The sequence below is a fragment of the Rhinoderma darwinii genome, chromosome 13 (genome assembly GCF_050947455.1).
Source record: "Rhinoderma darwinii isolate aRhiDar2 chromosome 13, aRhiDar2.hap1, whole genome shotgun sequence".
Lineage (NCBI taxonomy): Eukaryota > Metazoa > Chordata > Amphibia > Anura > Rhinodermatidae > Rhinoderma > Rhinoderma darwinii.
This window is the reverse complement of record NC_134699.1, coordinates 7,046,451-7,070,707: the sequence shown is the minus strand read 5'-3', so window position 1 is coordinate 7,070,707 and position 24,257 is coordinate 7,046,451. Positions and strand designations below refer to the sequence as shown.

General features: G+C 46.0%; 1 protein-coding gene across 1 annotated transcript in view; it reads left to right on the top strand.

Annotated features, from left to right (window-relative positions):
- The window catches only part of HELZ2 (helicase with zinc finger 2), a 25,598-nt gene continuing 1,341 nt past the window's right edge, over positions 1-24,257 (top strand). The window contains exons 1-20 of the mRNA XM_075846318.1: positions 1-1,116; positions 3,272-4,214; positions 4,935-5,118; positions 5,324-5,431; positions 5,921-6,450; positions 7,719-8,348; positions 9,317-10,094; positions 11,378-11,453; positions 11,702-15,107; positions 16,461-16,546; positions 16,845-16,976; positions 17,845-18,015; positions 18,210-18,351; positions 18,433-18,549; positions 19,739-19,931; positions 20,034-20,168; positions 20,618-20,833; positions 22,136-22,289; positions 22,361-22,528; positions 24,212-24,257. The exon at positions 24,212-24,257 is cut by the window's right edge and continues 1,341 nt beyond it. Coding sequence (XP_075702433.1) covers positions 3,280-4,214; positions 4,935-5,118; positions 5,324-5,431; positions 5,921-6,450; positions 7,719-8,348; positions 9,317-10,094; positions 11,378-11,453; positions 11,702-15,107; positions 16,461-16,546; positions 16,845-16,976; positions 17,845-18,015; positions 18,210-18,351; positions 18,433-18,549; positions 19,739-19,931; positions 20,034-20,168; positions 20,618-20,833; positions 22,136-22,289; positions 22,361-22,528; positions 24,212-24,257 — 8,207 coding nt within the window. The 5' untranslated portion in view covers positions 1-1,116; positions 3,272-3,279. The remainder of the gene's footprint in view (positions 1,117-3,271; positions 4,215-4,934; positions 5,119-5,323; positions 5,432-5,920; positions 6,451-7,718; positions 8,349-9,316; positions 10,095-11,377; positions 11,454-11,701; positions 15,108-16,460; positions 16,547-16,844; positions 16,977-17,844; positions 18,016-18,209; positions 18,352-18,432; positions 18,550-19,738; positions 19,932-20,033; positions 20,169-20,617; positions 20,834-22,135; positions 22,290-22,360; positions 22,529-24,211) is intronic.

The following is a 24,257-nucleotide window of genomic DNA, read 5'->3' as shown; positions in this document are numbered from 1 at the left end:
GTCATTGATTGGTAGAGAAAACAAACATGGCGAGGGGGAAGGAGATGTCGGGAAAGAGGTTTGGGAATATTTGCCCCAGGTGCTGGAGAACCTAGCTACGCTTCTGACATCTGTGCTCCTCTTCTTACACTACACCGGAGCTCTCACCCTCATTACATCTGTGCCCCCTCTTCTTACTGCTGGTCTCTATTCTTGCTCTCTCCTCCTCTTGTACATGTCGGCTCCTGCTCTTCTGTTCCTCCCTCGATCACGTCGTGTTGATCTTGTACAATGACTCCGGGGCGGGGCTGCGATGACGACAATGATGTAGATCCGATCTATCGCCCGAGACTGAGAAGAAACGAAACTAGGAAGGGAAACTAATCACATGCTGGAGAGAGAGACTGCAACCGACACCAGAGGAGAGAGACTGCAACCGACACCAGAGGAGAGAGACTGCAACCGACACCAGAGGAGAGAGAGACTGCAACCGACACCAGAGGAGAGAGACTGCAACCGACACCAGAGGAGAGAGAGACTGCAACCGACACCAGAGGAGAGAGACTGCAACCGACACCAGAGGAGAGAGAGACTGCAACCGACACCAGAGGAGAGAGACTGCAACCGACACCAGAGGAGAGAGAGAGTGCAAACTACACCAGAGGAGAGAGAGACTGCAACCGACACCAGAGGAGAGAGAGACTGCAACCGACACCAGAGGAGAGAGAGAGTGCAAACTACACCAGAGGAGAGAGAGACTGCAACCGACACCAGAGGAGAGAGAGACTGCAACCGACACCAGAGGAGAGAGAGAGTGCAAACTACACCAGAGGAGAGAGAGACTGCAACCGACACCAGAGGAGAGAGAGACTGCAACCGAAACCAGGAGAGAGAGACTGCAACCGACACCAGAGGAGAGAGAGACTGCAACCGACACCAGAGGAGAGAAAGACTGCAACCGACACCAGAGGAGAGACTGCAACTGACACCAGAGGAGAGCGAGACTGCCGACACCAGAGGAGAGAGAGACTGCAACCGACACCAGAGGAGAGAGACTGCAACCGACACCAGAGGAGGGAGAGAGACTGCAACCGACACCAGAGGAGATCAGAGGCAGAGAGTTTCCACATCCTGCTGGTAGGAGTCATAATATTGTACAATAATAATGGTGTCGTAGCGACAAGCATAACAATCACACAGCAACAGTACACTGACACTTGGGGGTACAGGACACTGACACTTGGGGGTACAGGACACTGACACTTGGGGGTAAAGGACACTGACACTCGGGGTACAGGACACTAACACTCGGAGTACAGGACACTGACACTCGGGGTACAGAACACTGACACTTGGGGGACAGGATGACACTGACACTTGGGGGACAGGATAATGACACTGATACTTGAGGTACAGGATAATGATACACTGACACTTGGGGTACAGGATAATGATACTCTGACACTTGGGGAACAGGATAATGATACACTGACCCTTGAGGTACAGGATAATAATACACTGACACTTGGGGTACATGATAATGATACACTGACACTTGGGGTACAGGATAATGATACACTGACACTTGAGGTACAGGATAATAATACACTTGGGGTACAGGATGATAATAATACACTGGCACTTGGGGTACAGGATAATGATACTGACACTTGGGGTACAGGATAATGATACACTGACACTTGGGGTACAGGATAATGACACTGACACTTGGGGTACAGAATAATGATACGCTGACACATGGGGTATAGGATAATGATGCACTGACACTTGGGGTACAGGATAATGATACACTGACACTTGGGGTACAGGATAATGATACGCTGACACATGGGGTACAGGATAATGATGCACTGACACTTGGAGTACAGGATAATAATACACTAACACTTGGGGTACAGGATAATGATACACTGACACTTGGGGTACAGGATAATACACTAACACTTGGGGTACAGGATAATGATATAATGACACTTGGGGTACAGGATAATGACACTGACAATTGGGGGACAGGATAATGATACACTGACACTTGAGGTACAGGATAATAATACACTGACACTTGGGGTACAGGATAATAATACACTGGCACTTGGGGTACAGGATAATGATACACTGACACTTGGGGTACAGGATAATGATGCACTGACACTTGGGGTACAGGATAATGATACACTGACACTTGGGGTACAGGATAATGATACACTGACACTTGGGGTATAGGATAATGATACACTGACACTTGGGGACAGGATAATGATACACTGACACTTGGGGGACAGGATAATGATACGCTGACACATGGGGTACAGGATAATGATACACTGACACTTGGGGGACAGGATAATGATGCACTGACACTTGGGGTACAGGATAATGATACAATGACACTTGGGGTACAGGATAATGACACTGACAATTGGGGGACAGGATAATGATACACTGACACTTGGGGTAGAGGATAATGACACTGACATTTGTGGTACAGGATAATGATACACTGACACTTGGGGTACAGGATAATGACACTGACACTTGGGGTACAGGATAATGACACTGGCACTTGTGGTACAGGATAATGATACAATGACACTTGGGGTACAGGATAATGACACGCTGACACTTGGGGTACAGGATAATGACACTGACAATTGGGGGACAGGATAATGATACACTGACACTTGGGGTACAGGATAATGATACACTGACACTTGGGGTACAGGATAATGATACACTGACACTTGGGGTACAGGATAATGATACACTGATGCTTGGGGGACAGGATAATGATACACTGACACTTGGGGTGCAGGATAATGACACACTGACACTTGGGGTGCAGGATAATGATACACTGACACCTGGGGTACAGGATAATGATACACTGACACTTGGGGTACAGGATAATGATACACTGACACTTGGGGTACAGGATAATGATACACTGACACTTGGGGTACAGGATAATGATACACTGACACTTGGGGTACAGGATAATGATACACTGATGCTTGGGGTACAGGATAATGATACACTGACACTTGGGGTACAGGATAATGATACACTGACCCTTGGGGTACAAGACACGGACACACTGATGCTTGGGGTACAGGATAATGACACTGACACTTGGGGTACAGGACACGGACACACTGATGCTTGGGGGACAGTTTGCAGTAATGACTGATATCTATATTGCATGTACCATATGTCAGTAAATCTGTGATCAGCCAGGTTTGAACTCTCCAATGAATCTCTGTTATTGTTCTAGGGGCAACCATGGGGCTGGGTCCCCCCAATCTGACAGAAATTCTAGAACAGGTGGATTTGCACTTGGCTTGTGTGACCTGCAGCAGGAAGAAGCATGGAATCACGTATATTTACCAACCCTTAGAGCACAGCTGTTCTGCTCAACTGCTCCTTGCAAAAAAAAAGGAACGTAGTAATGAAAAAGATTGGTATGAAGTAAGACAGCGCCCATCCTACCCACTGCCTGCCCGTTATGCCGTGTGTTGGCACTATCAACCCACAAAGGGCTGCATTAGGCACCAACAGAATTGCACATTTGCTTGGAGCAATGAAGAAGTCCTTGTTTGGTCTTTCGAGAGGACAAACCATCTTGAAAGAAACCAACTCAGGTCTTTGCTACTTCCAAAATCATCACCAACTACTGCTTTTAAGAAACCCAAAAGCTGGGAAGAAATCTTGAGCCTATTTGGTGGCCAATTTCAGGACATTTGTGAGCAATGTTTTTATCAGAGCCCACCAAAGGTCTCCCTTACTGATCTATGCCAATGTCATCCTCGCCCAATGCCGCTTCTCGCTCATATTGTCATTGACAACACTAAGAAGCAATGCAACATTATCCATCCACTGCCGCCTTCACACCACATCCGCTTGTGTAGCCAGCGTTCCCGTGGGCTTCTTTGCCGAACAGAAAATGGACAGTGCCTTAATGCCCACAGCGAGGTGGAACTTGCAGTTTGGAAAGCAGAACAGAGCTGTGGCCTCGCCCGTGGTAAGATCAGGGAGAACCAAGAACTGAATATGGGTTTTTACTGTCGTCTATGCCTGGTTAGTGCCAACACTCAAGAAAGTTTTGAAGTGCACTGTGCTTCTTTGGAACATGGGCGCATGATGGCTGCCGATTCGCTGTCGGGATGGAAGCACCGCACGCCACCACTTGGCATGAGTCGATTTTCTCTCTGTGAAAGGTGAGTCTTTTTTGAATTGATATAGTATTATAGTAAAAAAAAGCAACCTTTGGTGTAGCATAGAACAGTTGGGGGCCACAAAATTGTATCTTCCTCATCCAACATAAGAAATTAATGCACCCGCAGTCCCTTGACTTATTGTAATCCTACCCACTTTCTTCTTTCTTCTTTCCCAATCCATTCACTGATATGTCTACTAATTTCTACAAGTCAATTTTGGGTATAATTTCATATTTTCATGTATACCTTAGCATTCACCTTTAGTCATTGGTCACTCATGAGATGTCATATCTTGCCCGCAGCATTTCTACCTCCTTTTCTGTTTCCTTTTACTAGAATATTACATGCTTTTCAGATTAAGGGGCAATTCTAATTGTAGTTGTGGGTGACAGTCTGTGTTGAGGTCTTACAATGCATTCCACTATTGAAGAACCGTAATGGGGGTGGACTGTACCCCACTTAGCTCAGCTATTGTGTAGGATAGGTAAAAAATATTTAGGAGGATGGTTTTTAGATTCTTCTCACATTTGAAAATTCATTGTTGTTTAACTGGGGGACTTCCATCCTGTAACAGTGAATCCATGCGTCGAAAGCGTATTGTGTAACCCCATTACGGTGCCTTAAACTTTTGTAAACCAAGCATATACTGTGGTTTTCTGTAGGAAAGGTATTTAGTGATTTTTAATGTGATTGTGTTTGTCTCTTTGGTTTTATGTTAAGTCCTTTGCAGTGCATATATGGGCATGGTTGTCCTAAAGCTCACAGCCAGGAAGAGTTAGAGGAGTGGATTCTCAGGGTCAAAGTTACCAGGCGAAATAAGCAGCTGGTAGAGGAAGAGGGTCTACAGTCTTACCAGGAGCGTCTTGTTCAGGAGTATCAGCTCTACAGCAGTGAAATTGAAGTGGTGAGTTGTTTATGGTCTATACTGTACTTTGCCAACCGGACGGTCTTTGCGTCTTGTCCAATCAACTTTATCGACACATTGCACTGAACAATTAAAGAGTGACACGTCAATCGTTTCTGGGGTTATTTTCACATTGTTCTAGCGATCTAATCTATCAGAGGTTGAGCTAACGCTCTAAAATGTCTTTCTAATTCCCTCATTGCAGCTTTCGGAAAAAATTGAAGGTGTTAAAATAACATGTAACCATCCTCTGAAAATTCATTCCAAGGAGAAGCTTGTGCAGAGAACTTGGGATTTCACCCTGTATTCTAAGGTATCTATTGTTATCTGTAATCAGCCATTACTGTGCAGAGGCTGACTATAGCCTTCTTCAAAATCAAGAACAATCTTTCTAATTATGGCTTCAGTGAATACACAGGAGAGTGCAGCTCGGTTACCTTTGAATATCTCATTAACTCATGCACATCTAAATAGTCAGATTACCGTAGCAGATCAGTAAACAGCAAATTGCTGACGGTTTCCAGGTAGCAACTGGAGATTTTTCTACGAAGAATAAATAAGTAAAAATGGAAAAATAGGGAATGATGATATAGTTAAATGATCCCTTATAATGATATCATGATACAATATAATGATACAGTGATACATTATGATACATTCTTACATTTGTTGACCATAGAGGTTCACTTTAATTCAGAACACAAAATTGATGCCACTATATGATCCACAGTGGCGAGTAGCTCTAGTAAAGTGATTTATGGCGTATGTGCCAGCCCTAAAGTATAACCCATTATTTCTGTAGATGCCACTCTTCCACGTTGCCTTATTGAAGAACGATCCTGGTGCCGTTTTCTCTCTGGATGCTGAAGGCCATCAAAACCCTTGTCATTATGCCGGAGGCCGTTGTTTCCTGGTTAAAGGGTCTCAGACACAATATAAAGTGTCTGTACGTGTCCAGTGCTCGGTCTTTGGCGTTTTTGAGCAGTGGTTGACTCTGGATTTTGGGATTCGTCCAGTTTTGCTCCAGAAAATCTTTGTGCAGGTGGGCGGTCAAGAAGAAACCTTAGGCCACCAGAAAGAAGTCTCGCATCAACCTGGTGGACCACTGTCTTCCTTAGAACGCTGGTGCCCAGACAAGCTCTTATGCATCCCGTGCAAGGAGAGGACGCAAGAGGAAAAGAAACTCTCCGAAATGTACAAACCACCCTCCATGAATCCATGTTATATTCCAAGCACCGCTGATAGAAAGACCCTAACAGTGGAAAACTACCGGCAAATGATGCATATTAGTCTTCTCCAGGAGGAAGCAGCAAGAGAGGAGGTGATATCCAGGTGAGACATAGTACAATGAGGCACCATCAATGGCAAGGACCCAAGACAAGGGGTCCCAAGGACCCCGTTCTTCCATAATTATACACCCTACAGTGAATAGGAGCTTGAATGGAGTACAGATCAAACATGTGCCCTACCGCTCCATGCACAGGACTGATAGAAACAGCTCGACTGTCTCCGTCAAACCCATAAACTTCTTTATGGAACACCACCATTCTTGAGGAGCGTTGTGCAGTGAGGAGGAACGGTGCGGCTCGGGACCCTTGTTCCGCCTATCGGTGTTTGTCCCAGTGGTAGGGTCCTAGCAATCGGACACTTATCACCTTTCCTGTGTATAGCTAATAAATGACAGTTCTGGGAATACCCCTTTAAAAAATAAAATTCTGGCTGCCTGCAGCCACCACTAGGGGGAGCTTAGTCAAGTTCCCCCAAGTGGTGACTGCCGGCAGTCTGAATCTTCATAAGCTCCCCCTAGTGGTGGCTGCCGGCAGTCTGAATCTTCATAAGCTCCCCCTAGTGGTGGCTGCCGGCAGTCTGAATCTTCATAAGCTCCCCCTAGTGGTGGCTGCCGGCAGTCTGTATCTTCATAAGCTCCCCCTAGTGGTGGCTGCCGGCAGTCTGAATCTTCATAAGCTCCCCCTAGTGGTGGCTGCTGGCAGTCTAAATTTTATCATTTAATTGTTAAATAATCCTCTACCTGTTTCCTTTCCCCTTACTGCTTTGCCTGTGTAAGGCCGGATTCACACGAGCGTGTGCGTTTTGCGCGCGTTGCAGTTCCGTGTGTCATCAGTGAATGCTGCGTGGCTGCGTGATTTTCACGCATATGCCATCCTTATGACACGCGGTTTTGATGTTTAGAAAGAGAAATGAAGGAAGTGCTTTTATTTTTTCCTTCATCTCTTTATCTACTTTTGCGCGAAGTGCTTCCGTGTGCCATGCGCGATTTTCACGCACCCCTTGACTTCAATGGGTGCGTGATGCGTGCAAAACGGCCAAGTATAGGACATGTCGTGAGTTTTACGCAGCGGACACACGCTGCGTGAAAATCACGGACTGTCTGAACGGCCCCATTGACTAACATAGGTCCGTGCGACTCGCGGGATTTTCATGCGCGTATCACGGACGTTAAACACGTTCCATTGAATAAGGCCTAAGTATCACAGCAGGTTTGGTGCTATATTAATGAACCAAGGAGCTCAGGATGATCATTGTAGTTGATGCTGTTTCGGTTTGGGGGCCTCCTGGTTAAATAATGTCGCTCTTTTTAGGTTAAACTTAAAAGCCACGGTAACCTTTAAGAAGATGGTAAATGCTATTGATGGAATGATGTGCGCCCTGCCCGGTGAGCTCTTTGCAGAGGTTCCTCTACCTGCTGGCATGACGCAAGATACCGAAGAAGGGTATTTATTGCAGAGGTCTGTGTCCACCGCCCTCATTGCCCCCTGCCCTCGGCAGAATGACAGAGTCTGTGAAGTCCACGTGGACCCCAGTGTGGTGTTAGAGGGCAGTATTTTACTGAAGATTACCGAGAGATGCTGCCAAGAGCTGTCTTTTGCTCCAGATGCATCTGCCCAGTTAGAGGTCCAGTTCCAGATTGATCGTCAGCCGTTCTGCATTTACCACGAAGCAGTCGACCGCCTGTTGGATGAGAGGTTGTTACTACCAGACCTGTCCAAGTGCCAGTTGCCCGTCTATCAGCAGCACACGTCATGGGGCAACAGGAAACAGCAGCAGGCAATATCTTACATTGCTGAATCGGTGAAAGGGAAAGAGCCGGTAGCCCCTATCCTCATATATGGACCATTTGGGACCGGAAAAACATCAACCATGGCCCAAGCTGCTTTGCAGGTCATCAGACAACCTCACACCAGAGTTCTGATCTGCACCCATAACAACAGGTACCGGGACTAAGCAAATCACTGAATGACTTAGAGAGGACACCATAGCTCTCCTGACATGTCTGTTTTGGTAAATTCCCCATAAAATAATTATTTAGAAGTATTTTTTTTCATTTAAATTGTGCTGTTCCTCTGTTATTCCTCCTGGAAATGTATGAATAAATTAACAACTGGGCGTTACTATTCCCCTTGTCAAGGAGGCGTGTCCCTACACATGCTGACACTCTCCAATCAGTGCGTGGTGACACACCCTCTTGATAATGCCCAGTTGTCAATTTATACTTTTCCAGTAGGAATAACAGAGGAACGGCACATCAATAGCTGGGTCACAACCTCTTTGTAATGTATTGTGGTGTCCATATTGGTTGTCGCCCAACTTTCCAGAAAAAGATATAACTAAAAAAAACTCAAAATAGATTTTTACTTTTTTTTAAAGTTCCTTAGAGCCAGTTCACATGGAGTTTTTTGACGCAGAAACCGCGTCGGAATCAGCGCCAAAAAAACGTCCGAAACCGCCTCCCATTGATTGCAGTTCCTTCTCTGACCTCCCATTGAAATCAATGGCAGGCAGAGAAAGCGTTTCTAGCTGTGTTTTTTTGCCGGCGGCGCTCAACGGCCGCGTGCGAAAAACGCAACGAAAACCTCAGCAAGAAAGTGCAGGCAGGTCAAAATCTGCCTTGAAATTCCTGAAGGAATTTTGAGGCAGATTTCTTCTGCCTGCAAACTCCTCCGTGTGAACAGGGTCTTAAAGTTCCTTTAAATACTTCAGTTGTCCTTCAGGGTCCTAGTGCTTAAAGGGCATGTCCACTTTTGGGTTAGCACTACTTAAAATAATATTCCCACTGTCTATGGGTTATGGGTAGTATCACCAGGGACCTACGTCATTATAAAGCTGGTTCTGAGGTTTGGTAGACTGGTGGCCAGTAGACTTGTGCCTTCACGTACTCTGTTTTGCTTTGTCTTCGTAGTGCCGCTGACCTGTATATCCAGGAACATTTCCATCCATATGTTGTGTCCGGCCACCCAGAAGCAACCCCCATGAGAGTGAAGTTCACCTTTAGTCCCATAAACAGAACAAACGCCATCACCCTTCAGTACTGTCACCACAACGCCGAGAAATCGACCTTTGTCACACCCCCTCGGAACCTTCTCGACAATTATCGCATTGTTGTGACAACCGCAGTCACTTCCCGGGATCTGGATGTCCCGCGGGGTTATTTCACCCATATCCTACTGGATGAGGCAGCACAAATGATGGAGAGTGAGGCGTTGATCCCATTGGCATTGGCAAACCATAGCACTCGTGTGGTGGTGGCTGGAGACCACATGCAGGAGACCCCGCGGTTCTTCAACAGAAGAGCCGGAGAGGAGCACACCTTACTCACCCGCCTCTTCTCCCATTACCAAGGGAAAGACTGCCAAGTGGCCCAAAGTGGACGTATCATCTTCCACCAAAACTACCGCTCCGTCCCCGACATCATCTCATTTGTGTCCCGATGCTTCTACGTTGGCCGCAAGGACGCTATTGAGGCTTGTGCAGAGAAACCAATGCAACCTCCACGTGGTAGACATGCGCTGGAGCTTTACCACTGTCACGGCACTTGTTCTCTTGTAGGAAATTCATGGATGAATCAATCGGAAATGTTGCAAGTGATTGAGGTTGTCAAAGAAACTCTCCACCGGTGGCCCGAGCAGTGGGGAAGAGTGCAAGGAAACAAAATTTGTGTGGTGTCCCATGGAAGTCAGGTACTGTGGGCAGAATAATAACTTCTAACACATTTCCATCAGTTGCGAAAATACTTCTACCAATGTAGATCCTTTTTCCCATAGGGGCAGTATTATAGTAGTTATATTCTTGTATAAAGGAGGCAGTATTATAGTAGTTATATTCTTGTATATAGGGGGCAGTATTATAGTAGTTATATTCTTGTATATAGGGGCAGTATTATAGTAGTTATATTCTTGTATATAGGGGCAGTATTATAGTAGCTATATTCTTGTATATAGGGAGCAGTATTATAGTAGTTATATTCTTGTATATAGGGGCAGTATTATAGTAGTTATATTCTTGTATATAGCGGCAGTATTATAGTAGTTATATTCTTGTATATAGGAGCAGTATTATAGTAGTTATATTCTTGTATATAGGGGGCAGTACTATAGTAGTTATATTCTTGTATATTGGGGCAGTATTATAGTAGTTCTAGTCTTGTATATAGGGGCAGTATTATAGTACTTATATTCTTGTATATAGGGGGCAGTATTATAGTAGTTATATTCTTGTATATAGGAGGCAGTATTATAGTAGTTATATTCTTGTATATAGGGGGCAGTATTATAGTAGTTATATTCTTGTATATAGGAGCAGTATTATAGTAGTTATATTCTTGTATATAGGAGGCAGCATTATAGTAGTTATATTCTTGTATATATGGGCAGTATTATAGTAGTTATATTCTTGTATATACGGGGCAGTATTATAGTAGTTATATTCTTGTATATAGGAGGCAGCATTATAGTAGTTATATTCTTGTATATATGGGCAGTATTAGAGTAGTTATATTCTTGTATATAGGGGCAGTATTATAGTAGTTATATTCTTGTATATAGGGGGCAGTATTATAGTAGTATAATCTTATACATAGGGGGCAGTATTATAGCAGTTATATTCTTGTATATAGGGGGCAGTATTATAGTAGTTATATTCTTGTATATAGGAGCAGTATTATAGTAGTTATATTCTTCTATATAGGGGGCAGTATTATAGTAGTATAATCTTGTACATAGGGGGCAGTAGTATATTTGTATGTCACCTGATCTTCAGAATGACTATGGTGCCGTTGGGGCTGATTACTATTAGTAATAATTAGTAACACTTTTCAGTTTACATGGAAGGTTTAGATGGTTTATACTCCTTAATAGAAAAATTCGTTTTGTACTTTATCTAAAAATCATCCAAAAAGGAGTAGAAATACTTTATATCTGTGACAATTTTTTAAGCCCGCGTCTCTCTTTTCTCTACACTTCAGGTGAAGGTGATACGTCAGGAGCTGCGTAAAATAAGGCTGCGTGATGTCACAGTAACAAACTATGACAACATCATTGGTACGTCCCCCTCAAATTTAAAAGTTCAAGTGTTATTGAATTTTATGTCGCTAGGTATTGTGGTCTAGGGTTGAAGAGGGGGTTCATATTTTATTCCCTGGGGGTCTAGGGTACAAAAGAGGGTCAATACCTGGTTTACCTTCTTATATTATTAAAATGATGATCTATTGCTCTTGATATAGATTATAATTTATTATTACATTGACTTTTGGCCTTTTCAAGTGACTGTTTGTCGTTTTCCTACGCAGGTTGCGAGTACTTCGTCATCATTCTCAGCACTGTTCGGTCCGTGGACAGTCTGCCTGATCATCCTCCATCCACTTCCACCTTCAGCTTAGACTTCTTCTGCGATCCTCGGGTTCTGAACACCATCCTGACACGCGCCCGCGCCCAGGTCGTAGTAGTTGGAGACGTGGTGGCCTTGTGTTCTTTTGGCGGGTGCAGCCGTATATGGAGGAACTACCTGCGGGAGTGTGTGGAGGCGAAGAGCGCCAACCCGACGGACCTTAACGTGGAGGAGATCAAACAGGTTGTGTGTGACCTACAAACCTGGAGACAACAGCAAGGAGAAGACGATGACGTCGATGACGACACCGACTCTTGGGCATCTGATTTAGACATCAATTCCGAAGATGCCATTCTGCAGGAATTACTGGATAGCACAAACGAGACTTTTGTGACTGTGACGGAGGAAGGAATGCTGGAAGTTGGGCAAATATCCAGTACTTGCCAAAACAGAGACAGATATACCCAATTTCCTACGCATATCCTGGAGCAGTATCTCATTAAACAACCGCATACCTACAAAAAATGCCTTCTGATCAAGGAGACCTTTGAGCGCGGTTATGCCGTCACCCTGGATGAGCGTTCACCCCGTCGCATACCTGTCAATGGACGCCTTAATTGTGGTTTGGCATTTAGCGGGGACAAAGTTGTTGTCCAGTTGTTACCAAACACCAATCACAGATCCGGAAAAGTAATAGGGATCTTAGAGGCAGGAGAGCGAAATCGACGCTTCATATGTTTCATGGACCCTTACGATCGTAGTATTATGATTCCCATCGACCGATCAGTCACCAAGATATTTTGTCCTCAATTGAAAGATAAACCCAATTCCAATTGTATCCCGATCCGGAACTTTAAAGGTAGACAGATCGTGACCGAACGATTGGAGAAGCTGGCGGAGGGAACGAGACGCGACCAATTGTTCCTGGTGGAGGTGGTCTGCTGGCGAGAGGGTTTCTACTACCCCCTGGGCATTGTAAACTGTGTTATACCTCCTGTGCTGAGTTTAGAAGATGGGCTTAAGATCCTAAACCTGGAATATTGTATTGAAAATGACAGTAAGTACCCTAAGGAGGTCATAGAAGAAATACAAAAATTGCCTAAACCCACCATGGACCAAGACCGAAAGGACTGCAGAGGACTTCTAACCTTCACGGTGGACCCTGTAAATGCCAAAGACTTGGACGATGCCATTTCTGTACAGGACCAAGGCGACTACTATGAGATTGGTGTCCATATCACTGACCTGGCGGCTGTGGTTCCCCAAGGAGGCGCCTTAGACAACGAAGCCAGGAGACGAGGCGTCACCTTCTACTCCCCCCTACATCAAGCAATCCATATGTTTCCACTTAAGATGTGTTCAGATTTGTGCAGCCTGAAGCCAAATAGTGACCGACTGGCAATATCCCTCTTTGTGAAAGTTCGGAAGGACACCGACGAGATGGTGGACGGCCATTTTTATCACACCCTAATCCGCTCTAAGCGTCAGTTGTCCTACGACGAGGCTAATTCCATCCTGCGAACTAATAGTGGAGATCCCATAACCTACGACACGGTAGAAGGGTGTTTATGTATCGCCGGGCACTTTACCGAAGTCCATCGACAGTCCCGTCTGGAGAAAGCTTCCAATTACAAACAGCCCGACGAAGATTGTCTCCCGGGTTGCCGTGAAGCTCAACGCATGATTGAGGAATTGATGATTATGTACAACAGCTGGGTGGCGGACTATCTAACCGGCAGAGACAAAATAATGAGCCTTACACCCGTACGATGCCAGGATGCGCCCGGCCTTCAGAAGATCGAAGAACTGAGGACGAAGTTTCAGCATCTTTTACCTTTTTCTGCCTATTTGTCGCACCATCTGCACGAAGATCCCGAATTACCAAGTCCGTCATCTGGGCATAAAGTCAATATGTTGACCTCGGTGTGGAAACAGCTTCAAGACGCAGCCGAAAACCATGACCATGTGCGGATCACCGACCTTCTAGCCACGGAAGACCTGCACCCTGAGCTCTGCTATGCCGTTAGAGAATTCAGAAGCCAATTAGGTCGTTCATTCTTCATCCGGTCGGGCACCCCGAATGCCGGTGGGCATTACTCCCTCCAGCTTTGTGCCTATACTTGGGCTTCATCGCCTCTTCGACGTTACATAGACATTGTGGTGCAGAGATTGCTCCGCGGAGACCTCAAAAGCGTATCGGAAAGGACGTCGCTCATTTCCTCGGAGGACATGGACTCGATTTGTCTCAACTTTGATATGAAAGTGAAAAAAGAAATGGCCTACGAGAAGAGAGGACACGCGCTGAAGTTGGCAGTAACGCTGCATAAGGAAGGGCAGCAAAAGCTGGCAGTCATCATCAAGGCCGATGCCAGGAGTAAAAATGTTCGGGTGGCTTTTCCGCTCAATGGAGACTCCTTATCAAGCCCAATGACCCTGGATTATAGCGTCTTGCAGCCTGTGGAGCAACCAGTGTCTATTGAGAACGGCGCCAGTTTGTCTTGGAAACGCAGGGTGTATTCCTACAATACTTACCGGGAAAAACCTCTCAAAAACAAAATCCGGAAAGACATCATCTCCTTTAATCCCAAAGCGTGGCATGAAGCAGTTTCGGCAATAAGCCGGGGCGAGACCAAGCAGGCGGTAAATGCCTTAAGTGACGGTATCGAAACCGTTGACCCCATGAGTTTTGTAGACCATAGCCCCTGTGGTCACTACATGGAATTAACACTCAGCCTGCGCCCCGGCGACTGTCTTCCGGTCCAGCTGTGCAGCGTTCTTGACCGCGGGTTACCTGTGCCCAGTCTCCAGCTCTGCTCTCCGGTGCCAGGAATAGAGCTTTGCTTGTTGCATACGTCTCGACCCGTCGAATGCTTCTCCAGTTTGGCCAAACGAGCGCCTCTTAAACGATACAAAATCATTCAAGAATATCAGTCGGTGTGGTTGCCCCTTTGTGCCATGGAAGCGGTAGAGTCGGCCGTGGGTGAAGGTGCAGGAATACTCTTGAGAGATGTCCCGGTGGCATGGAAGACGGAAAATGGCAGCAAGCAAGTGGCGGGCTTGGAGGGGTCCTTTAAATTGTCTTCCCATATAATTCAAGATTGTGACCTTAACATGGACTTTCGGAACTGCTATCTGTGCATTCGGATGGAAGATCTGAAGAGAAGCGGCGCCGCAGACGCCTCTGAATATGACCTCTACACTTGGGTGGCACATGGCCTGACGAAAGTCAACAATGATGTCTCCAAAGAGGAAGGTGGCAGAATGGTGTTCTATATACACCAGGCGGCCATGAAGGAGGTTCCTGGCGCGGTCTTCGAACCTCAAGCCACATTCACTGTGGAAATCATTCCAAAACTGCTACCAGACGTGTAAGGAAATAATGTATATCATTAACCATAAAATGCCCAGTAACTATACGTCCTTCAGCTGTCAGGTTCCACTCAGCAATTCCTTCCTGGGAGCCACAATTATTTAGGGCTATTACCCAACTTTCTCAGACTCCTGAATGGCAAATCTGCCTAGTTATGCAGTGATACACATTCTGTACAGACCTAATATCTCTAACAGCTGAGGGTTTGCTACAATTGTATCCAGTCTCGACAATCTTCTGTGAGCTAGCCTGATACATTTTACCTGCACTGATACATTGTAACAAACTTATCAGGACAGGAGAGAGGTTTGTGTTGCTGATGTGTTCAGTTCACAGTGGATTGTCTAGACTGGATGCAATTGTAACGAACCCTCAGTCTTGAGAAGTATGAATGGGAACCTTGTTTACCTGTTCTGACCTTCTCAAAGCTGAGGGTTCGTTCCAATTGCATCCATTCGAGAGTCTAGACTGTTTATCTCTCCATGGATTGTCTAGACTGGATGCAATTGTAACGAATCATCAGCTTTGACAAGTATTAGGTCAGATACATTTTACCTGCACTGATACATTGTGACAAACTATCAGAACTGGAGAGAGATTTGTGCTGCTGATGTGTTCAGCTCACAGTGGATTGTCTAGACTGGATGCAATTGTATCGGACCCTCAGCATTGAGAAGTATCAATGGGAACCGTATTTACCTGCTTTGACCTAATACTTCTCAAAGCTGAGGATTTGTTTCAATTGCATCCAGTCTAGACAATCCATGGTGATCTAAACAGTCTAGACTCCAGACTGATACATTTAATCTCTGCACTGATACATTGTAACAAACTATCAGGACAGGAGAGAGGTTTATGCTGTTGATGTGTTCAGCTCACAGTGGATTGTCTAGACTGGAAACAATTGTAACGAACCCTCAGCTTTGAGAAATATTAGGGCAGAACAGGTAAATAAGGTTCCCATTCAATGACAGGAAGCATAGATCTTGAAATTGACAAGGAAATGTTTTGCTCCAAGATTAATTAACATATTGAATACATTTGTGGGCGGTAAAGACGTGGCGGGGGACACGGAAGCCACGTAAATATATGATATATAATAGGGTCCAAAACCCCCTATTAGGGTCGTGCTGAGCCGCTCGGCTGAGGGTCTACGGCTACTTCTCTTGCGATGATCGTGCTGCAAAATCGCATGTTTTGGGTTTTCTGCAATTTGGGGTGGGAGCTTTTCCTATGAGACCCCCATAGAGGTGCGTTTTATATATCTGGGGGGTCCTGACTCTTGACGGAGTACATGTGTATGAATATAGTTCTAATATTGATCTACTTTATGTCTTGTTTATCCCCTCAGACGGAAAGAGGAGGCTGTGAAAAAACTGAAAGTCGCCTCAGAACTGGCCAAATGTATCGCCCTCGGAAAGCAGGTCCCGGAGAAAGGTGCGTGATCGCGAAAAAACCGCGGAGATGGAAAGAGGAGGGGGATGGGAGATAATACAGATAAATGTGACCCTGTGGTACGAATGGCGGCGCAGGACACAGGGGACGTCTCGGGCGCAGGACACGGGGGACGTCTCGGGCGCAGGACACGGGGGACGTCTCGGGCGCAGGACACGGGGGACGTCTCGGGCGCAGGACACGGGGGACGTCTCGGGCGCAGGACACGGGGGACGTCTCGGGCGCAGGACACGGGGGACGTCTCGGGCGCAGGGACAAGTTCTCATTTTCTGTCTTGCAGATTTGAACATGAAGTTCAAGAAAAGGAAAAACTTCACCGTCCGTGAACTTTCCCCTGGATTAAATAACAGTCAGACGAACGCTGTAAGCAAAGCCCTGATGCAGCCCTTCACTCTCATACAGGGACCCCCTGGTAGGTGTATCTAAGCCTATTATGTGTGATACTGTCTACTGAGCTGTGTATCTAATCCTATCATGTGTGATGCTGACCTGCTGTATCTAATCCTATCATGTGTGATACTGTCTGCTGAGCTGTGTATCTAATCCTATCATGTGTGATACTGTCTGCTAAGCTGTGTATCTAATCCTATCATGTGTGATACTGTCTGCTGAGCTGTGTATCTAATCCTATCATGTGTGATACTGTCTGCTGAGCTGTGTATCTAATCCTATCATGTGTGATACTGTCTGCTGAGCTGTGTATCTAATCCTATCATGTGTGATACTGTCTGCTGAGCTGTGTATAGGTCATGTGTGATACTGTCTGCTAAGCTGTGTATCTAATCCTATCATGTGTGATACTGTCTGCTGAGCTGTGTATCTAATCCTATCATGTGTGATACTGTCTGCTGAGCTGTGTATCTAATCCTATCATGTGTGATACTGGCTGCTGAGCTGCTGTGTCTAATCCTATCATGTGTGATACTGTTTGCTGAGTCCTATATCTAATCCTATCATGTGTGATACAGTCTGCTGAGCTACTGTATCTAATCCTATCATGTGTGATACTGTCTGCTGAGCTGTGTATCTAATCCTATCATGTGTGATACTGTCTGCTGAGCTGTGTATCTAATCCTATCATGTGTGATACTGTCTGCTGAGCCTGTGTATCTAATCCTATCATGTGTGATACTGTCTGCTGAGCTGTGTATCTAATCCTATCATGTGTGATACTGGCTGCTGAGCTGTGTATCTAATCTTATCACGTGTGATACATTGGGTGGGGCTGTGTATCTAAGCGTGCAGAGTATATACAGGTAACCTCTCTTACCTTCCATCAGGTACGGGAAAAACTATAGTCGGTGCTCATCTGGTTTACTGGTTCAATGAAGTGAATCAAGACAAAATAGAGGCCACGACAACGGAGGAAGAGGAAGAGGAGGAGGAAGGGAGCGGCAGGCGGGTGCTCATGTATTGTGGCCCTTCAAATAAGTCTGTGGATGTCGTAGCCGGTGAGAGTCATAAAGAAGACACAATGGAGGTGCGATCCGTAGTGACCAGTCAGATACCTGCGTGCCATTCTCGTCTGATCTGATTGGTTGCTACGGGCAACGCCTCACGATTTTATCAAATAATTTCAATACAGGTGCAAATAAATGTAAATGACATCGGGGGGATCCTCATCGTGATCTGATTTTAATTTTAGAAAAGCTCCTCCCCCTTCGTGACAAGCTCCGCCTATTGCGTGTATATAGTGAACAGATGGAACTGTCAGAGTTTCCATACCCCGGCAGCAACCTCAGAGTATCCGCATATCTCAGGGAGGGAAAACCGCTGGAAGGTCTCAGGTAACGCGCCCGGAGACGCTGCATAATGGACGGTCGGAGGAATAGTCAGGTGCAGCACTGACCGCGTGTCGTCTCTCGTAGATCTATCACCTTGCATCACCTGATCCGGCAGACCGCCAACCCGTATTCCAGCAAAATTCTAGAAATGGATGCACGGATTCGGAGACGGGAGGAGATATACCTGGAAGAAGTGACTACGTACGGAGGGAAGGGGGTGTCTGTCACCTGTGTCTTCTTCTCTCTGTTGTCACCTTACTGTCTAACTCCTCCCTCCTGTATTTACCTGTGCTTGTCTCCTCCCATCTGTTCTCACCTGTCTGTGTAACTCCTCCCCTTCATCGTCAATTTACCCCTCCTCTCCTCCCCCCTCGTGTACTCTCTTTTACATTTTTTCTCTCCACTATGGACACCTGTGCCTCCACCTCTGTTCTAAGTCTGCGTAGCCCCTCCCTTATACACTCACCTGTACTGCATTGACTGTGTAACTCCTCCCCTCGGTACTCACCTGTCCTTGTATCCTGTCTTTGTATTTATTCACCTGTCTATGCCTCCTTCCATCCGCTTTTACCTGTCCATGGCTCCTCCCATCCCCTCTCACCTGTCCATGACTCCTCCCATCTGTTATGCTCCTTTCCTTGATTCCACCGACCTGTTTTCACCTATCCATCACTCCTCCCATCTGTTTTCACCTGGCCATGACTCCTCCCATCTGTTTTCACCTGTCCATGACTCCTCCCATCTGTTTTCACCTGTCCATGACTCCTCCCATCTGTTTTCATCTGTCCATGACTCCTCCCATCTGTTTTCACCTGTCCATGACTCCTCCCATCTGTTTTCACCTGTCCATGACTCCTCCCATGTGTTTTCACCTGTCCATGACTCACTCCTCCCATCTGTTTTCACCTGTCCATGGCTCCTCCCATCTGTTCTCACCTGTCCATGACTCACTCCTCCCATCTGTGTTCACCTGTCCATGACTCACTCCTCCCATATGTTCTCACCTGTCCATGACTCCTCCCATCTGTTTTAACTTGTCCATGACTCCTCCCATCTGTTCTCACCTGTCCATGACTCCTCCCGTCTGTTCTTACCTGTCCATGACTCACTCCTCCTATCTGTGTTCACCGGTCCATGACTCCTCCCGTCTGTTCTCACCTGTCAATGACTCGTCCCATCTGTTCTCACCTGTCCATGACTCCTCCCGTCTGTTCTTACCTGTCCATGACTCACTCCTCCTATCTGTGTTCACCGGTCCATGACTCCTCCCATCTGTTTTAACTTGTCCATGACTCCTCCCATCTGTTCTCACCTGTCCATGACTCCTCCCATCTGTGTTCACCTGTCTATGACTCCTCCTCTTTGCACTCACCTGTGTTTTTCTAATCAGTTACAAAAAGCTGCTGTCTGATGCTCGAAAGCTGGAGTTCGACCGCCATGACATCTTTCTGTGCACCTGCGTTGCCTCATCCAGCAAAGTCCTGACAGATCTGCCGGTGTCGCAGCTTATTATAGATGAGTGTGGGATGTGCACGGAGCCGGAGACGCTGGTTCCCATTGTCAGCTATAAAAATGCACAATCAGTAAGTGAATCCTGTAGGCATTATAGGATCTTTGCCAGCTGCTGCCCATCACTTTCAGAGCCGTATACCGTGGACATTACACATTGACGTTCTCTATCACAGATTGTGCTGATCGGTGATCACCGCCAGCTGCGTCCCGTGGTCAAGAATGATTTATGTCGCACTCTGAAAGTGGATCATTCACTGTTTGAGAGATACCAGGAGAGGGCGCTGTTGTTGAACATACAGTACCGCATGGTGAGTGACTTTCCTCAGACATATTAATTGCTGCCCTGGAGTATTATCGCTACCATAGAGGCAGGTCAAACCCGCGCTAAGAGGGGGACAGCCCTAAACTGCTCCTGCTGCTTCCCGTCAAAGTTGTAAAATTTACCTGCAGCCACCACTAGGGGGAGCTCCCTGCATACAGATTTATACAGCTCCCAATATAGCTTATGCAGTGAGCTCCACCTAGTGGTGGCTGCAGGTAATCAGAATGTTATCATTTATTCCAATCGGTGCCCCTTCTACTAGTTGTTCAGCGGAATGCCATAGGGGCTCTGGCCATGGAGAACCCCTGCATTAGATAGACTTCAGTTGGTTTTGGCGAATAGTTTGGGGTTGGGTGGATTAACCCTTTATGGGAATTTTGTAGATACTTTATTATGTATTCTGTGACACGAGCCTCATCTCTCCTCTGTCTCCAGCATTCCGATATCTGTGAATTTCCATCCAATGAGTTCTACGATGGTCGCCTGCTCACCTCAGACTCCATCAGACTGCAGCCCAGTCTTTTCTCCTACCAAGGCCACTGCTGCCCCCTGCTGTTTGGGAGTGTGGAGGGACAGGAGCAAAGCCTGATTGTAACCAGTGAAGAAGGGAATATAAACTCAAAAGCAAACGTAAAAGAGGCCGAGCATGCGGTATGTGTATAACACCCCCTCATCCCTTCACCTCCCCATAGTGATCATCCTGTAGCCACCTCTACCATGTACAGCATTTACAACCTATATAGCACCATGTATGTCTACTACTCACTGTATGCTGGTTGCAGCTGGTGCTTCGTGACTGTGTCTATACAACAAAACTGTGGGTCCCTGCTTTTATTCCCAGGGCTATTTCATTTTCGGCCCAAAGTATTGGGCCGATTTAATCTCACTGTATATCAGTATAAGGGTTAGAGTTCCCTTCACACAGCTACAATGATAAATAACAGAATTTGTTCTGCCTTCATACTGCATACACATTTATTGTTGAATTTTATGGGAGCTGTATATATCTGTATGTAGTGAGCTCCCCCTAGTGGTGACAGCAGGCAGCAGAATGGTATCATGTAACTCTATGGGAGCTGTGTATATATATATATATATATATATATATATGTGTCGTGAGCTCCCTCTATTGGTGACTTCAGACAGCAGAATGTTATCATGTTACTGTACGGGAGCTGTATATATCTGTATGTAGTGAGCTCCCCCTAGTGGTGGCTGCAGATAGCAGAATGTTATCATGTAACTCTATAGGAGCTGTATATATCTGTATGTAGTGAGCTCCCCCTAGTGGTGACTGCAGGCAGCAGAATGTTATCATGTAACTCTATAGGAGCTGTATATATCTGTATGTAGTGAGCTCCCCTTAGTGGTGACAGCAGGATGTTATCATGTAACGCTATGGGAGCTGTATATATCTGTATGTAGTGAGCTCCCCCTACTGGTGGCTGCAGGCAGCAGAATGTTATCATGTAACTCTATGGGAGCTGTATATATCTGTATGTAGTGAGCTCCCCCTAGTGGTGACAGCAGGCAGCAGAATGTTATCATGTAACTCTATGGGAGCTGTATATATCTGTATGTAGTGAGCTCCCCCTAGTGGTGGCTGCAGACAGCAGAATGTTATCATGTAACTCTATGGGAGCTGTATATATCTGTATGTAGTGATCTCCCCCTAGTGGTGGCTGCAGGCAGCAGAATGTTATCCTGTAACTCTATGGGAGCTGTATATATCTGTATGTAGTGATCTCCCCCTAGTGGTGGCTGCAGGCTGCTAGAATTGTATGATATAACAATATGGCTGTCTAAACCCAAATAAGTGCATGTAGAACATTACAACTTACAGAGGTCACCACATGGTTGGATTCAGACCATGGACCCCAGTGCTAAAATACATTAATTTTAACCCCTGAGCCACCCTGGTGCCTACACTAATGTTGTCAAAACCTTTCTCAGGTGCGTTTAGCAAAACTTCTGATCAGCCGGTCTGTTGCAGCCAGAGATATTGTTATCCTGACCGCCTACAATGCGCAGGTAGCAGAAATCACCAGGAGACTGCAGGAACAGAGACTGAATGAGGTTACCGCCTGCACCATCATGAAAAGCCAAGGTTAGCGGTTACGTGGGTATTATGCCAGTGGTGTTATAGCAGTGTTATACCTCATCCTTCTCCATCTGCAGGAAGTGAATGGCGATATGTCATCTTCTCCACTGTGCGCTCGGCTGCTGCTGAAGAACTAGAGGGCCGACCTACCTTCAGTTGGCTGCGGCAACATCTTGGTTTCCTTTCAGACCCAAACCAGATTAATGTCGCACTTACAAGGGCCAAGGAGGGTCTGTGCGTTCTAGGTAAGTGATAAAGTAGGTTTATGACAACTGGGTGAAGAATGAGGAGGGACATTGTATACCGTGTGATTAGAGATGAATGCTACACTTGCTCCAGTATACAATGCAGAACCCATCTCTGATCACCCAGTATACAATGCAGAACCCATCTCTGATCGCCCAGTATACAATGCAGAACCCATCTCTGATCGCCCAGTATACAATGCAGAACCCATCTCTGATCACCCAGTATACAATGCAGTACCCATCTCTAATCACCCAGTATACAATGCAGAACCCATCTCTGATCGTCCAGTATACAATACAGAACCCATCTCTGATCACCCAGTATACAATGCAGAACCCATCTCTAATCACCCAGTATACAATGCAGAACCCATCTCTGATCACCCTGTATACAATGCAGAACCCATCTCTGATCGCCCAGTATACAATGCAGAACCCATCTCTGATCGCCCAGTATACAATGCAGAACCCATCTCTGATCACCCAGTATATAATGCAGAACCCATCTCTAATCACCCAGTATACAATGCAGAACCCATCTCTGATCACCCTGTATACAATGCAGAACCCATCTCTGATCGCCCAGTATACAATGCAGAACCCATCTCTGATCGCCCAGTATACAATGCAGAACCCATCTCTGACCACCCAGTATACAATGCAGAACCCTTCTCTAATCACCCAGTATACAATGCAGAACCCATCTCTGATCGCCCAGTATACAATACAGAACCCATCTCTGATCACCCAGTATACAATGCAGAACCCATCTCTAATCACCCTGTATACAATGCAGAACCCATCTCTGATCGCCCAGTATACAATGCAGAACCCATCTCTGATCGCCCAGTATACAATGCAGAACCCATCTCTGATCGCCCAGTATACAATGCAGAACCCATCTCTGACCACCCAGTATACAATGCAGAACCCATCTCTAATCACCCAGTATACAATGCAGAACCCATCTCTGATCGCCCAGTATACAATACAGAACCCATCTCTGATCACCCAGTATACAATGCAGAACCCATCTCTGATCACCCTGTATACAATGCAGAACCCATCTCTCATCGCCCAGTATACAATGCAGAACCCATCTCTGATCGCCCAGTATACAATGCAGAACCCATCTCTGATCGCCCAGTATACAATGCAGAACCCATCTCTGATCGCCCAGTATACAATGCAGAACCCGTCTCTGATCGCCCAGTATACAATGCAGAACCCATCTCTGATCGCCCAGTATACAATGCAGAACCCATCTCTGACCACCCAGTATACAATGCAGAACCCATCTCTGATCGCCCAGTATACAATACAGAACCCATCTCTGATCACCCAGTATACAATGCAGAACCCATCTCTGATCACCCTGTATACAATGCAGAACCCATCTCTCATCGCCCAGTATACAATGCAGAACCCATCTCTCATCGCCCAGTATACAATGCAGAACCCATCTCTGATCGCCCAGTATACAATGCAGAACCCGTCTCTGATCGCCCAGTATACAATGCAGAACCCATCTCTGATCGCCCAGTATACAATGCAGAACCCATCTCTGATCGCCCAGTATACAATGCAGAACCCATCTCTGATCGCCCAGTATACAATGCAGAACCCCCCTCATGATTTTTTTGCCTATTAATTACTATTACTTTCCTTCTTTAATCCCAGGAAACCCTCTCCTGTTAAGGTGTTCTGCACTTTGGGCTCGACTCCT